Source organism: Aquarana catesbeiana, linkage group LG05 (genome assembly GCF_042186555.1).
Source record: "Aquarana catesbeiana isolate 2022-GZ linkage group LG05, ASM4218655v1, whole genome shotgun sequence".
NCBI classification, from domain to species: Eukaryota; Metazoa; Chordata; class Amphibia; order Anura; family Ranidae; genus Aquarana; species Aquarana catesbeiana.
This window is the reverse complement of record NC_133328.1, coordinates 223,413,330-223,429,409: the sequence shown is the minus strand read 5'-3', so window position 1 is coordinate 223,429,409 and position 16,080 is coordinate 223,413,330. Positions and strand designations below refer to the sequence as shown.

Here is a 16,080-nt window from a genome sequence, read left to right as displayed (position 1 = left end):
TAAATGGAAAGGGTACGTGCTTATATCTGTTGTATCTGCTAGGAGTCTGCACCAATATATGATTTAGCAATGCTGGCCTTGGACAGTCCTGAGAGTGGGTGGACAGAAGAAGATGGTCCCAAAGAAGGTCTCGCTGAATACATTGTTCAATTTCTTCAGAAAAAGTCAGAAATGTTGAAAGATTACTTCTCCCTTGAAATTGAGGTGAGTAATACATACGTCAGACATGTTAGCATGGAAATATGGGCGCTGTCAATGCTGACTTTTTTAAAGGCACAGGCTCTAGGGTTGTCATTTTTATTCTGACTTCACTATTTAGTGAATCACCAGTGACAACTGAAATTTACAACCCACATTCGTGCATAGTGGTAATTTAAGGCTATTAGGCTTTCTTCTATCATACAGTGTTGTCAATGCGGTATTCTTACAGCCACTGAAAGCTGAATAGGATTATTTCTAGACCGATGAGCAGTGTACAGACAGCAAGGGAAAACCAAAAATTGTATTACTAAATAGTATTTTCACTATGCTAGCTATTTGTAATGGATGGTGGGGTTGATTTACTAAAACTGCAGAGTGCAAAATCTGGTGCAACTCTGCATTGAAACCAATCAGCTTTCAGGTTTTATTGTCAGAGCTTAATTGAACAAGCTGAAGTTAGAAGCTGATTGGCTACCATGCAGAGCTGCACCAGATTCTGAGTGCTCCAGTTTTAGTAAATCAACTCCGGTGTGTGCTATTTGAGGCGCCTGAACAAATATTTCTTTCTCGAACATCACGGGACACAGAGCCTCAGTAATTACTGATGGGTTATATAGGTATCACTAGGTGATTGGACACTGGCACACAACCTACCAGAAAGTTCAACCCCCTATATAATCCCTCCCCTTGCAGGGATACCTCAGTTTTTACGCCAGTGTCTTAGATGATGGACGTGTAATTTGCTGAGTTCCAAAGGGATTATCCTATATCCTATACTGGGGCAAGCCAGGCGAAACGGATCCATTTCAAAGTGTCTTTTCTAGGCCGAATTGGATGGTACCTGGGCCTCGTGTCCGAAGAAACGAGGTTTTACCTGTAACGCTTCTCTTTTTAGAGAGCTGGACCCCGCATATCAGAAAATGGTTTTCTATCCTTATTTCTGGCCGGGTGCTTTACAGGTCAGAACTGTGGATCCCCCTATTCGTAGGGGGCCCCAGTCTCTGAAGGTTTTTTCAAACGGAGCCCACCGTGAGAGGTGAAGATTGGGTCTGTATAACAGAACCCTGCAGCTGGATAAGGTAAGAGGAGATTCCACAGAATTTTTTTAATTCTAGTAGGTTTTCTTCTTTAAGGTAAATGCATGCTATGCCTATTGTCGCCACCGGGGGCTGCCAAGAGCACATACCTTCTCATGCTGATGTCTGTCTCAGTGTTTCCACGCTGCACAAGCTTTTCTGGCTGGCTCAGGTAGGATGGGATGGGGGGCTCTCCTTAGGGATATCTCCCCCCAGACTAGGGGGAGGCCACAGGTGGTCTGTGAGGCGGTTATACACTGCATTTACGCCGCCGCCGCCATTTTGCCACGTGCAGGCCCCATCATTACCAGCCTCTCTCCTTCCTCTCCCTCCCCCCAGCCTTCCCTCCATGCTGATTCCGGAGGGTCGGCCCGCACTGGAAGTGCGTGGTTTTCGAAAACGATGGGGGGGGGGGCGGGGCGTCAGCACAGCGTCAAGCGTGCTCAGACGCCGGCTGCAGGCTATTTAGGCACAGATTACAGGTGCACTAAGCCTTTGGAGGGACACAGAGCTGACGGTCGCATATAAGGTGGGACACAGGCATTCTCCTAGGCAGCATTTACTAAGGTAACACCAGACTGGGCATTTGGTAGCAGGGCTTTTAGCCGGACTACATCGATCAGCAGTCAGTGTTCATTTTGTGATACCTCCACCTTGTTGCTTTGCACTATGGGTAGAAGAGGTTCAAATACCCCCAGAACCAGAGACACTAGGGGATCTCATTCTGAGGACCTCCTTTCTGCAGCATCCTCCCCCCCCCCGAGGGGCCAGGGACGGCTAGCCAGGGAGAGCCATTGGGGTCAGGGGCTACACCTGCTTTTGGCACTTCAGCCCCTGTATACGTTACACAGGAGGTTTTTTCCTCAACCATTAATGGTTTAGAGGAAAGATTAATGGCCGTGATTACATCTTCACTCAGTAGAAGAAAACGCACTAGGCCTTCCTCTGTTCCCAAAGACCCTCAGGCAGAGGAGCTCTGGGATAAAGGAGAGGAATCCCTTTCAGAGGATCAGGATGGGACGGATGATTCCTCTTCGGAGGAATCAGGTGGAGGGGGACCCTCTTCGGCTTCTCAGGAGGAGAAAGTCTTAGTGCAGATCCTTACTGGATTGGTCCGCTCCACATTTAAGTTGCCCGTATCTGAATCAGTTAAAGAACCCTCTTCTTCTTTAGGGTCACTGAAACCTCCTCAAACAGCAAATGCTTTTCCTGTGAATAATTTGCTTGAAAAGCTCCTTTATTCTGAGTGGGATCACCCAGACAAACGTTTTTTTCCGCCGAAAAAGTTTTCAACACTTTATCCTATGGAAGAAAAGTTTGTTAAAATGTGGGGAATACCGGCCATTGATGCCGCCATTTCCTCCGTGAATAATAGTCTGACTTGTCCTGTAGACAATGCTCAGATGCTTAGGGATCCGATGGATAAAAAGATGGAATCCCTATTGAAGGATGTTTTCTCTTTGGCAGGTTCAGTGGCTCAACCTGCAGTAGCAGCGATTGGAGTCTGTCAATACATAAGAGGCCATGTTAAGCAGGTCATCAGAGTTTTACCTGAACAGCAGGCCCAGGGGTTGGCTAACCTTCCAGCGGCCTTATGTTATGTTGTTGACGCCATCGGAGATTCTATCATGCAAACCTCTCGTCTTTCATTGGGGTTGGTGCATATACGTAGAATCCTATGGTTGAAAAATTGGTCAGCCGAAGCACCATGTAAGAAGCTGCTGGCTGGGTTTCCATTTCGTGGTGCAAGGTTGTTTGGAGAAGACTTGGATAACTACATCAAGAGAATCTCTTGTGGGAAAAGCACTCTCTTACCTGTTAAGAAGAAGAGTAAGTGTCCCTCTTTCAAACGGACTCTTTCCCCAGCGCCAGGGGCTTCAGCCTCCAGGCAGTCTCGACGGCCTCCTCCGTCTGGGTCAAGAAACAAGAGTCAACCCCAGAGACAAAAGAAGTCCTGGGGGAAGAAGCCTACTAGGCAAAACACTAAGACCTCTTTATGAAGGGGCGCCCCCGCTCGCTCGAGTGGGGGGAAGACTGCGACAGTTCTCAGGGCTCTGGCAGGAGGACTTCCAAGACAGATGGGTAATCTCCACGGTAACCTTAGGGTACAAGCTGGAGTTTCAAGAATTTCCCTCTCCTCTTTCCTCAGATCAAGTGTCCCCAGAGATCCAGAGAAGAAGCAGTCGCTCCTTCTAGCGTTAGAGCGACTTTTGTTGCAGGAGGTCATTATGGTGGTTCCCGCAAAAGATCAAGGATTGGGCTTCTATTCCAACCTTTTTACGGTCCAAAAACCAAATGGGGATGTCAGACCCATTCTGGATTTAAGGGATCTGAACCGATTCCTAAGGATTCAGTCCTTCCGCATGAAATCAATTCGGACAGTAGTCTCCACCCTGCAGGGAGGAGAATTTCTGGCATCGATAGACATCAGAGATGCATATCTGCATGTGTCCATTATTCCTGCTCATCAGAAGTTTCTGCACTTCGAGATAGGAGGGCGCCATTTCCAGTTTGTGGCTCTGCCTTTTGGGATAGCCACTGCACCTCGAGTGTTAACAAAGGTCTTGGCCCCTCCTCTGGCCAGATTAAGGGCTCAGGGTATAGCTGTCATAGCATACCTAGACGACCTGCTCCTGATAGACCGGTCAGTAGCCTCCTTGAACGGGAACTTGAGGACCACAGTCAAGTATCTGGAACACCTAGGTTGGATCCTCAACCTAGAAAAATCTTTCCTAAAACCAGTAAGAAGACTGGAGTATTTGGGTCTGATCATAGATACAAGCCAGGAGAAAATATTTCTTCCTCGGGCAAAGATCACTGCTTTAAGGGAGCTGATTCTGGCAGTCAGGACCAAGAAGGGTCCTTCTGTCCGCCTTTGTATGAGGCTGCTAGGAAAGATGGTGTCTTCATTCGAAGCAGTTCCCTGTGCTCAGTTTCATTCAAGACTGCTGCAACACAGTATTCTGTCGGCCTGGAACAAGAAGGTTCAGGCATTAGACTTTCCGATGCACCTGTCTCATATGGTGCGTCAGAGCCTCAATTGGTGGCTCATACCCGAAAACCTGCAGAAGGGGAAATCCTTTCTACCGTTTACGTGGACGGTGGTAACAACAGATGCTGGAACAGTCTGCCGTTCAGGGGGTATGGTCCAAAACCGAGAGGACCTTACCCATCAACATTCTGGAGATCCGTGTGGTATATCTAGCCCTAAAGGCCTGGACTATCAGGCTACAGGGTTGCCCGGTCAGGATCCAGTCCGACAATGCCACAGCAGTGGCTTATGTCAATCATCAGGGAGGCACCAGGAGCCGAGCTGCTCAAAAAGAGGTGAACCAGATCTTAGTCTGGGCAGAGAAGCATGTGCCATGCATATCGGCAGTTTTCATTCCAGGGATAGAGAACTGGCAGGCGGACTATTTAAGTCCTGCCTTACAAACGCTAAATTTGACAGTTTGGCTATTGAGACCCACGTTCTGAAGAGTCGTGGGCTTTCAGGTCCTGTGATATCTACCTTGATCAATGCAAGGAAGCCAGCTTCCAGAATGATTTATCATAGAGTCTGGAAAACTTATGTATCCTGGTATGAATCCAGGGGTTGGCATCCCAGAAAATATGTAATAGGTAGAATTCTTGAGTACCATCAAGGGCCAGGTCTCGGCCTTATCAGTATTATTTCAACAGCCACTTGCTTCGCATTCTTTGGTCCGAAACTTTATGCAGGGGGTGACGCGTTTTAATCCTCCGGTTAAGGAGCCCCTAAACCCCTGGGACTTGAACTTGGTTCTGTCTGTGTTACAGAAACAGCCTTTTGAACCAATACGTCAGATTCCTTTGGTCTTGTTGACAAGGAAGTTAATTTTTCTGGTAGCCATTTCTTCTGCTAGAAGAGTATCAAAATTAGCAGCCCTTTCCTGTAAAGAGCCTTATTTGATTGTACACAAGGATAGAGTGGTACTGCGCCCTCATCCTAGTTTTTTACCGACGGTGGTTTCAGATTTTCATCTAAACCAAGACATTGTTCTGCCTTCCTTTTTCCAGATCCCTGTTCTCCGGAAGAAAGATCACTACATTCTTTGGATGTAGTAAGAGCAGTCAAGGCCTATCTGGAGGCAACTGCTCAGATTCGCAAAATGGATGTTTTGTTCGTGCTGCCAGAGAGTCCCAGTAGAGGACAAGCAGCGTCAAAAGCTACCATTTCTAAATGGATTCGACAGTTGATTATTCAGGCTTACGGTTTGAAACAGAAGATTCCTCCTTTTCAGATCAGGGCACATTCCACAAGGGCTATTGGTGCTTCTTGGGCAGTGCATCACCGGGCCTCTATGGCTCAAATCTGCAAGGCCGCAACCTGGTCTTCAGTCCATACATTCACCAGATTCTATCAGGTGGATGTGAGAAGGCATGAGGATATCGCCTTTGGGCGTAGTGTGCTGCAGGCAGCGGTACAGGGTCCTCAGGTCTGATTGCACCCTACTTGGTTGTGGTCCCCCCCCCTCAGATAGCATTGCTCTGGGACATCCCATCAGTAATTACTGAGGCTCTGTGTCCTGTGATGTTCAAGAAAGAAAATAGGATTTTTTATAACAGCTTACCTGTAAAATCCTTTTCTTTCGATGTACATCACGGGACACAGAGGTCCCGCCCCTCTTCTGATACACTATATTGCTTGGCTACAAAACTGAGGTATCCCTGCAAGGGGAGGGATTATATAGGGGGTTGAACTTTCTGGTAGGGTGTGCCAGTGTCCAATCACTTAGTGATACCTATATAACCCATCAGTAATTACTGAGACTCTGTGTCCCGTGATGTCCATCGAAAGAAAAGGATTTTACAGGTAAGCTGTTATAAAAAATCCTATTTTTTGCTTACTTGCAGTATATATTTTTCTCTGAAACTAGAATATATATTTCTCTTTTGTTCATTGGAGGACAACACTTTTCTTTAGATAATCACCAACATTATAGTGTTATCTGCAAGAATAGGATGCTAGGTCAGTGATGGCGAACCTTGGCACCCCAGGTGTTTTGGAACTACATTTCCCATGATGCTCATGCACTCTGTAGTGTAGTTGAGCATCATGGTAAAGTTCCAAAACATCTGGGGTGCCAAGGTTCACCATTGCTGTACCAGGTGCACTAAAAAAACTAAAGAAAGCCAAGGGGGTGGGCCCTGCTGGTTTCCCAAACCTCTCTGAGAAATAATGAATGAAATAAATTCTTGCGAGCAGATATCGTGAATTTATCCTAAAATATCCAGTGAACAATTTAATGAATCGCTCACAAACTACACACACTCGTATACATGTCCTATGTGAAATTATAAAGGATGATCCATGCGGCGCTTTGCCGTAAACACAAAAAAACATGAAACCAAAAATGTGCAATTATCCCTAGCGTATCCAAAATTTTCCTCTATGTGCTCATAAAAAACATTAAAATCAGTGGATGCCATTGATAAATGTGAGTAATGTTGTTTTTGAAAAGCTGTTTAATATCAAGAGCAAATGCATTTGTTTATAATCCTAAGCCATGAGTGTCGCCTCATACTTCTATAGAAGTCAGTTGTTGCAAAGAAGATTTTACCTGGCTTATTCATAGTGAACTTCAAAGATGCTTGTGATATTAAACAGCTTCACAAAATTTCTCACATTTTATCAAAACACGATCGCGCAAGGCCAATGCTAGTGGGCATGAAGTATCTTTGGGTTTGGTGAATCAGATGCTGAAATGTAAACTTGTTCCCCATTCTCTATGTATGAATGGAGACATCCAGGATTGATGTAGCAGGTTAAGTTCTTTGTGAAACCCTATGATTTGGAATGTGTCCAGTCCTCTGAAAGGGACACAATCACACATAGACCATATTTAAAAGTGTGGTCCTATATCCCAGGTGAGTGCAAATCCGGTGCAAATCCGGTGGAAAGAGCACAAGTGATGACATTTGAGAGCACTATTTGTGGAAATCATTAAGGAATCACTTAAAGAGACACTCTTTTTATTTCAGCATATTTATGGACTTTATTGACTCTAGCTTTTATGGACTTTATTTATTGACTCTAGTTAAGAACACCTAGAGAATATATTGGATACTGTAGGGATAATTGCACACTTTGGTCTCCTGTTTTGTGTTGATGGTGTAGAGTGGCACGGATCATTCTTTATAATTTCCCAAACCTCTACAGCTATAGAAAACTTCAATATTTGCCTAGTATCTAGGAGTTAGGACATACAATTTTCCTCCTGGAAATACCAAGATCGTTTGCTGGTCACTGGTTGGGTGACAAGCTGGATAAAAAAGATAGTTGCAACCATCAAGTTCATGCAATTTTTGCTCCATGTGAGTTTGGATTTGGCCTGTTCTTTGGAGTCAGCCTGTGTTTTTTGTCCTAGGGAGGCACACGTGACCTGTCAAACTACTGGTTGGTCAGTGTTCCCTCAGTGTTAAAGTGTAGCACCATGGATCCAGGCAGCAGTGGTCTATAGTACCATGGCGGACAGTGACTGTGGCTCTTGGCAAATCGTTGTTGAACTTGCATTTAGTAGTGATTTGTCCCATCATATTCCCCCAAATCCTTTTTTTTTTTTTTTTTGTTTGCACTAGTGGTTATATGGGTGCCCCTGGGCTCCTCATAGAGTGGAGTAACTGCTGAGCCTGGTGTTTGGCCAGTTTGCTTTTGGGAAATCTTCCCCTTTAAAGTACTGCTGGGGCCATGTGCTTTTTAGGCCCCTACCCCTTTAAGACTCATGCCTGTCAGGCCAGCATTTGCTGTGTGTTTTGCTCTAGTAGGAACCGCAGTGGCCATTTTCATTAAGGGCTTCTGCCCTAAGAGGAAAAGAAAACGGTGGATGGAGGAAGAGGCCGTCCTGCAGGTTTTTGTGGTCGCTATGTGTGTGGTCAGCATGACAGACTTTCTGCAAACTGCTTTGTTCCCAGGCTTCATAGAGAACGTTGCAGGCTTAAAGTGACACTAAACAATTTCCTTATTCTCCAAAAATAATCCATACACATACATCCACTACTTAATGACTTTGTAATCTACTTTTCATGAATTTATTTTGAAACCGAGCAGTGCACATTATTTGCAGTCACCTGTACTGCTCTATGCACATTACATATCCCGTTGTACATTGTACAGTCCTTAGTTCATTGTGGGAGCACAAGGGTGGCTATGAATGTAGCCACCCTCTAAAAAGAAGTTGGATCACAGCAGCAAATAAAAAGGAATTCAGAGATTTTGAGGAGGCTGAGAGTAATAAAAGGATTTTACTTGAGATTTTTTAAAATATTTTTACAACGACCAGTTTGAAGATCCCATATGTGGGGGCGTGACCGGATGTTAGAGTGAGTGGACGTGTGTGAGCTCTCTCCGTGCTCCAGCCTTCATGCTGCCAGCCTCAGCAGCCTAACTTAGCTAGCAGCCCAGCCCAGTGTAAAGTACTTGCCTTGTCAGCCTCTGTACCCCCGGCCAGGAGAGACGGCGTAGAGCAGAGGACGGCTGCAGCTGAGGAGCCGGCCCCGCCACTGGATCGCTCAAGCGCTCGAACCTTGCCTGAGCTGACCGCGCCTGCTTGTCTGCCTCGCTCCGTAGCCTAGCAACGCCCGGGCATCTCGTGAGAGCCGGGCGGAAACCGCGGGAACCAGCGGCAGGACGAGACCCGGCCTCGCTAGTCGCAGGGGATAGCGGATGCCGAGACTGTCTCGCTCCGTAGCCTAGCAACGCCCGGGGATCTCGCGAGAGCCGGGAGGAACCCACAGGAACCAGCGGTGGGACGGAAGCCGGCCTCGCTAGCCGCAGGGGACAACAGACGCCGAGACCCAAGCGCCCGAACCTTGCCTGTGCTGAGAGCGAAGAGGGGGATACGTTGCCTCTGAAGTGCCCCAGGACAGGTATGTGGACATCTGCTCTCAACTCCAGGCAATAACAGTAGGACTATGTTAAATTATTGACAAGGTACGCGGTATAGTTAAAGGGAAGGAGGGAAAGGAAAAGAAAAAGGTTAAAAGAGGAAAAAGAGGAAGAGGCTTACTGAGAAGGGCAAGGACTAAGCAGTAACTCTGGACTGTATGTGTGGCGGCTGTTCAGGATCAAGGAAGAGAGGCAAGGAATAGCAGGCATAGGAATACCTGCCAAAGGGGAGCAAAAGGGGTAAAAAGGGGTAAAGTGTTAACAAGCAGAAATACCTTACTTGGCGGAGGAACTACTGGGAACCTCACCTAGGCATTACATTACACTATTATCATGACCAGGAAGAAAGGTGAGGAGCCTCAGCAGCAGCCCCAAGAAACTCTAGTAACACAATCCACCCGTTCCGCTAAGGAAAAGGGGAGCCAAGCAACATCGGCAACCGCAGCGGCAGCAAAACTAGAGAAATACGCGCATACCCCTCTGCATTCCCCAGCCAAAGGCAATCAGTTAGCTCACGAGAAGACACAGGCAGGATCCGCTGGGGACAGAAGGAGCGTAGGTAAAACATTACCAGCCAGCGCTAAAATAACGAACAAGAAAAGCACTGAGAAAGATCACTTGGAAAATGGCGCTGTAGCTATGAGTGGAGCCCTCCCTGATTTGAGTACAACTGGTGAACCAGAGCCCACATTAAAAGAAGTACTGGCCGCAGTAAACTCCTGTAAAGGATCCCTGAATGATTTGTGTAATCAAATAAGGGGCCTCAAGGAAGAACTACGCACCATGGGTCAAGAACTTCAGAGGGTGGCAGAGAGGACCTCTACTATAGAGGAAAGATTGAGTCAAGCAGAGGACATACTATATCCAATGCAACAGGAGTTCAGGATTATGCAAACACAGCTTGATGCACATAGGCATAAAACGGACGAAATGGAAAACAGGTTACGCAGATGTAATGTGAGGGTGATGGGCCTCCCAGAGAGAAGCGAGGGCACCCGCCCTGAGGCGTTCATGGAAAACTGGCTCAAGGAGATTTTTGGAACCGAAACATTCTCACATCTCTTTGCTATTGAGAGAGCGCACCGTATTCCCACTAGGCCCACTGCGTCGGGAGGTCGCCCCAGACCTATGATTATTAAGCTGTTTTGTTATAAAGATAAGGTGGCACTAATGCAAAAATCTAGAGAGAAAGGGGACATTCTTTATAACGGAACTAGGATCTCACTATACCCAGATTACTCTCCAGACCTGCAAAAAAGAAGGGCAGGATTTGTGGACATTAAACGTGCCTTACGGACGTATAAAATCTCGTATGCACTGCTATACCCAGCACGTCTGCGTATAGAAGCTTTAGGGACAGTTCATTTTTTTGATACAGCCGACAGGGCTACAGCTTGGCTCGAGGAAAACAAAAAGAACTTGTAAAGCTGGAAGATACGAAGTTTGAAGCATTGAACGTTAAATGGGGCTGGGGGTCTGGGGTTGGGTTTTTTTTTTTTTTGGGGTTTTTTTTTTTTTTTTTTTTTATTAGCATGGGCTGGAGGGAGAGGGGCTGGATGGTGAAAGTTCTCAATGAGAGACGGTATAAGGTTGAGGTTGTGGGTTGATTTTTTGTTTATTCTTGTTACTCTGAGGATATTCTGTCTTAAGAGATTGGGTTTAAGGGGGGTGGGGGGAGGGGGTGGGGGGCGAGTAGAGAGATTTGGGGGGGCAGATTTATTGATAGGGTGGGTGCGGAGGTATTTGTTAGAATGGGGTGAAGGGTACACAAAGGTCACTAAAAATGCCCCTAGGGCTAGCCGAAGTAGGCACAGGGAGAGGAGGGAGGGTATAATGGGTGTAGGGTCAACTACTTTTTATGTGGGATTTAACTGCTATGTTATGTTGAAACAAGAGTGGGGAAGGGGAAAAAAGATATATAAGATATTGAGTTATTTTCACATGCACAAGAAGAGAAAAGGGATTCTGGAGGATGGGGCGGGGTGGGAGAGGGGAAACAGTGGTTCCTCCTCCTCACTCCTCTCACCTCCAGTTATAGTAATGGCACTGTTTGCTGTGTTTGAAGTCACAGTAGAGATAAAACAAATGATAAATGGTATAGTAGGAAGTTTGACATGTTTGATTGGGTGGTCCGGGCAAAGTAGTGGTTTGTATTTTGCATCATTTAAGATAGATGTTTCGAAGCCACCCCCCCCCTTCCAGACCTAATTTTTTTTGTTTTGTAATGGGTTTTTTTTTTATATATATTATTTTTTGTTCTCCCGATGCCTAGAGCAGTTGCAATAAGCTCTTGGAATATCAGGGGTATGGGCGATCCTGTCAAAAGAGCTGCGGTTTTCCTGGAACTGGAGTCCCATAGTGCCGGGCTGATATGCTTGCAGGAAACCCACCTAACTAACGAGTCCAAATTATTAATTAAGGATAAAAGATTTCAAACACAATTTCACTCAGTTTACTCCTCCTATTCAAGGGGCGTGAGTATACTGGTTAAAAAAGAGGTGGCGTTTACCTGCAGGATCGACGCATTGGGTTGCTATATTTTTTTACACTGTTTGATAGAAGGTAGAGCACTGGTAATAGCTAACTTATATATCCCCCCCCCATTTAAGTTGGAGATCCTATATTCCCTACTAGAATACATGGAGAACAAGGCAGGTACCCCGATGATAGTGGTGGGGGATTTTAATGCGGTCCTTGATAGTTGCCAAGACAGGCTCCCACCTGATACCCGGACGGAAAGGCTGAGGGAGGGAAGGCTTGCTCAATTCCTGGAGGAGATCGGATGGTGCGATCTCTGGAGGATCCGTAATCCAAATAATAGGCAATACTCTTGCTACTCAGGCACACATCACACATTATCTCGTATAGACTTAGCTATAGGCAATAAAGAAGCACATCCGCTAGTAAATAAGATAGAATATTGCCCAAGAGGGATTTCAGATCATTCACCCCTGAAACTAGTAGTGAACATTCACGATAGACAAACGCAGAGGCCATGGACAGTAGATCCAGTATGGTTAGAGGTAATAGGGGGAACGGAAGAAATATCCATGAGATTCCTTAAAGGCCTTTCTTAGGGGGCTTCTAATCCAACATATATCAAGGGTAAAGAAGAAATCAAGAGCACAGGGAGAGCATATTAGAAATGAGGTTATGGAGCTAGAAAGACAATATGTGCTGGATCCTAGCCCAGGGAAACGGGAGTTATGGATTAGGAAGCAACAGGATTACAAAGAGGTAATAACCAGAAATGCCGAGAACAGGAGGCTCTTCCAGAGACAGAGATGTTTTGAGGAGGGGGAAAGAGTGGGTCGAATGCTGGCCCTATTGGCTAACACTAATTCCCCTTCCTCAATAATCTCTATGATTAGATCCCCAAGCGGGGAAATCACATCTGACCCTGGAAAGATTAAGGAGATATTTTTTGATTTTTATAGTACTCTTTACAAGTCAAAAAGGGACGCGGAGAGAGGAGAGGTGGATAGATTCCTTGAGGGAGTCGAGCTGCCGACCCTTTCTGTAACTGATAAGACTAGCTTAGAATCCCCAATAACGTTAGAGGAGTTAAAAAATGCTGTGGCAGATATGCCTAACCATAAATCTCCAGGCCCAGATGGGTTGCCCCTTGAGATTTATAAGTACTATGGGGAGGCCCTGCTCCCTATCCTCCTGAGGACATTGGAGGGGGCGGTTGTAGAGGGTAGACTGCCCGATTCGATGACAGAATCCAATATTGTACTCATACAAAAAGAGGGGAAGGATCAACTGGACGTATCCTCATACAGGCCGATCTCATTACTTTGCTCAGACATTAAAATCCTGGCAAAGGTATTAGCAACTAGACTAAGTAAATGTATTGCAAAGTTGATACATCCTGACCAGGCAGGGTTTATTCCCCATAGATCCACCAGCGTAAACATCAGAAGGGCATACCTGAATTTCCAAACCCCAGTGGAGAGTGGGGATTCCAGAGCTGTCATGTCCTTGGACATAGCCAAGGCATTTGACAGCCTGGAATGGGGGTACCTCTGGGGGATAATGGAGAAATTTGGTTTTGGCCCCCTATTTATTAATTGGGTAAAAATTCTATATGGCCTCCCAACCGCCAGACTAAAGGTTAATAATGAGTACTCAGAAAGTCTTCCACTCGAGCGGGGCACAAGGCAGGGGTGCCCGTTGTCACCCCTGCTATTTGCCCTGGCAATGGAACCACTGGCGGAGGTTGTGAGAAGTTCAACCGAACTACAGGGCTTCAGGAGGAAAAATGGGGATGAAAAGATTGCACTCTATGCCGATGACGTTCTGGTTTTCTTGGGGGACACGGGACCATCCCTAGTCAAAGTGATGCAGGTGGTGGAAGGATTTGGGAGGATCTCGGGTCTAGTAATCAATTGGGAGAAATCAACGCTCCTGCAGATTGACCCAATTGCTAGTGCCTTCCCAGATGGCATGCCTGGGTTAAAAATAACAGATAAAATGAGATATCTGGGAATAACAATGTCTAAGGACCCCAATCAATATATCCAAGACAACCTGGTCCCGTTGCTCGAAAAATTTAGGAAAAAATGTGATATTTGGTGCCGACTTCCTCTGTCCATGGCAGGACGAACGAACCTGATTAGAATGATATGGTTACCGCAATTACTGTACATTCTCCATAACTCCCCGGTATGGATTGCGAGAAAGTGGTTCCTAAGAATAAATTCTTTGTTCCGGGAATTAATCTGGAAAAAAGGACAGGCCAGGATTAGCTTGCAAGCATTGCAGCGCCCCATCAGCAAGGGGGGAATGGCAGTCCCCCACCCTTATAGTTATTACTTAGCCGCCCAATTACAGCATATCGGGGGATGTGAGTCTCCGGCAGAAATGCATGCTAGTAATAAAATCATGCTAGAGGGTATTCCACATAAATCATTGGTGGAAGCATTAGAAGCAGGCTCACTCCAGCAAAAGTTGCCAACGCACAAACTGGTAACCAAAGCCTGGCAGGAAGTCAAGAGGACTATGGGGTACAAGGGTGTCACTAAGTTCTCGCCTATATGGCATAATAAGTCCCTCCGGGAGTTATTAACTGTTGAAAAGAATGCTATATGGGAACATCATGGTATATCTAGACTAGCCCATTTGGTTAGGGATAACAATTTGAAATCCTTTTCAGAGCTGAGATCAGAATATGGAGTCCCGCATAGTACATTCTACAGTTACTTGCAGATTAGACATGCACTAAGCGTTCAATTCAGGACCTGCCCTATAGAGTGGTGTAAAGCACCACTCCTTAATAAAACAGTTAATGCAAAAACCACTAAAGGCCTGATTACAGACGTATATGCGCAACTAATGGACAAAATGTTAACCACAAAAACGACCTCGGACCTCAGGGAGAGATGGGAGGCGGATGTGGGGGAGCTGACGGGCTACCAGTGGAAAAGAATTCTGGAATATGGCCCGATGGTGTCCGTCTCTACATCGCAGAGGGCCTCACACCTCTTCCTGATGTACAGAGTGTACTACACCCCTAAGAGGCTATACAGATTCGGCCGTAGACCAGATGATAAATGCCCTAGATGTTCAGGGACAGGAGATCTCATCCATATGGTATGGAGATGCCCAAAATTAGTAAGATACTGGCCTGAGGTCGTAAAAATCATAAACTCTAGGTTCAAAGTCAAACTAGAACTAGAAGCTAAGGTTTGTATTCTGGGGTTGGTAAAAGGGGATACGGGGAACTCTAACACAATTACCGCTATAGTAAGGTGCTTATATCAAGCAAGAAAGCTGATAGCGCAATCCTGGTTATCAGCAACACCTCCAACCCCGGAGGAATGGCTCAGGACTATGAACTCACTGGTCTGGACAGAAAGGACTATCCATACTAGAAAAGGCAGCTACAATAAGTTTATTAAAATATGGAGGCCCTGGTTACAAGAGATGAGTACCCAACATCTCTTCCTGAGTCTACCGTAAAACTGAAGTAGTGCTCCTGGCAGAACAGGAAATAAAGACCTATGGTGCTCGGACTTGGAGAGAAATTAGGGAACTCTACTGGGACATAGATTGATCCAAATAGATAAAGACTCAATGTCAACAACAGGTGCGTGATTGCCGAAAGATGGGGGGAGGGGGGGAGGGGAGCTGGATTGAGACGGGGGGGGGGGGGGTGCGGGGAGGGGATGGGAAAAAAGGGGGGGGGGGGGGAGTAAATTAGAGGGTTACTTTCTTCTTGCTTGTACTGTTACATGGAGCCTAATGCATATTCTCTCTGTTACCCCCAGTTTTTTTTTTTTTTTTTCTGTCTGCCTTTTATGATTGCCAATAAAAAGGAATAAATTTAAAAGAAAAATATATATATATATATTTTTACACCAGAGTTTAGTTTCATTTTAAAAGAATAAAACTATCTCCACTCCTTTCCTGTCTGCTGGTGCTGGCAGACACTACAGTCCTAAAGGACAACACTATCTTCACTCCAGAACTGGTCAGGTGGTCAACATCTGCTGAGGCCAGAATCATGGGCCCCTTGACTGTGAGTCTACACCTGCTAGGCACAGAATCCTCCATTGTGGTGGATTAGTGGCACTGGGGGGGTGACATGTCAAAGAGGAAGTGGGGAGAGGAGCTGCAGGGCAAGGATTCCCTTTTTTGTTTAAAGTGTGGTACAGCGATACAAGGGGAGCCATTTTGCAATACCAGTAAGCTGTCATCTACAGTATTACTCCTGTCCTTAGGCACCTCTCTCTGACCTTGCAGTATCCCATTACCTTACTCATCCCTGGATTCCCTGGCCACCATGTTGGAAGGCTTTCACATTATGTTAGGATTGCGCCTGTGTATAGATAAGACCATATAAAAAATGTCTGCCTCAGGAAGGAGGGGTCAGATTCAGAATCTGCAGGGAGT

General features: G+C 46.0%; 1 protein-coding gene across 2 annotated transcripts in view; it reads left to right on the top strand.

Annotated features, from left to right (window-relative positions):
* Positions 1–16,080, top strand: part of MLH1 (mutL homolog 1) — a 178,449-nt gene that overhangs the window by 124,277 nt on the left and 38,092 nt on the right. The window contains exon 16 of one of the 2 annotated variants that reach the window (XM_073630589.1): positions 43–204. The exons of the other annotated variant lie outside the window; for it this stretch is intronic. Coding sequence (XP_073486690.1) covers positions 43–204 — 162 coding nt within the window. The remainder of the gene's footprint in view (positions 1–42; positions 205–16,080) is intronic. 2 annotated transcript variants of the gene reach the window in all.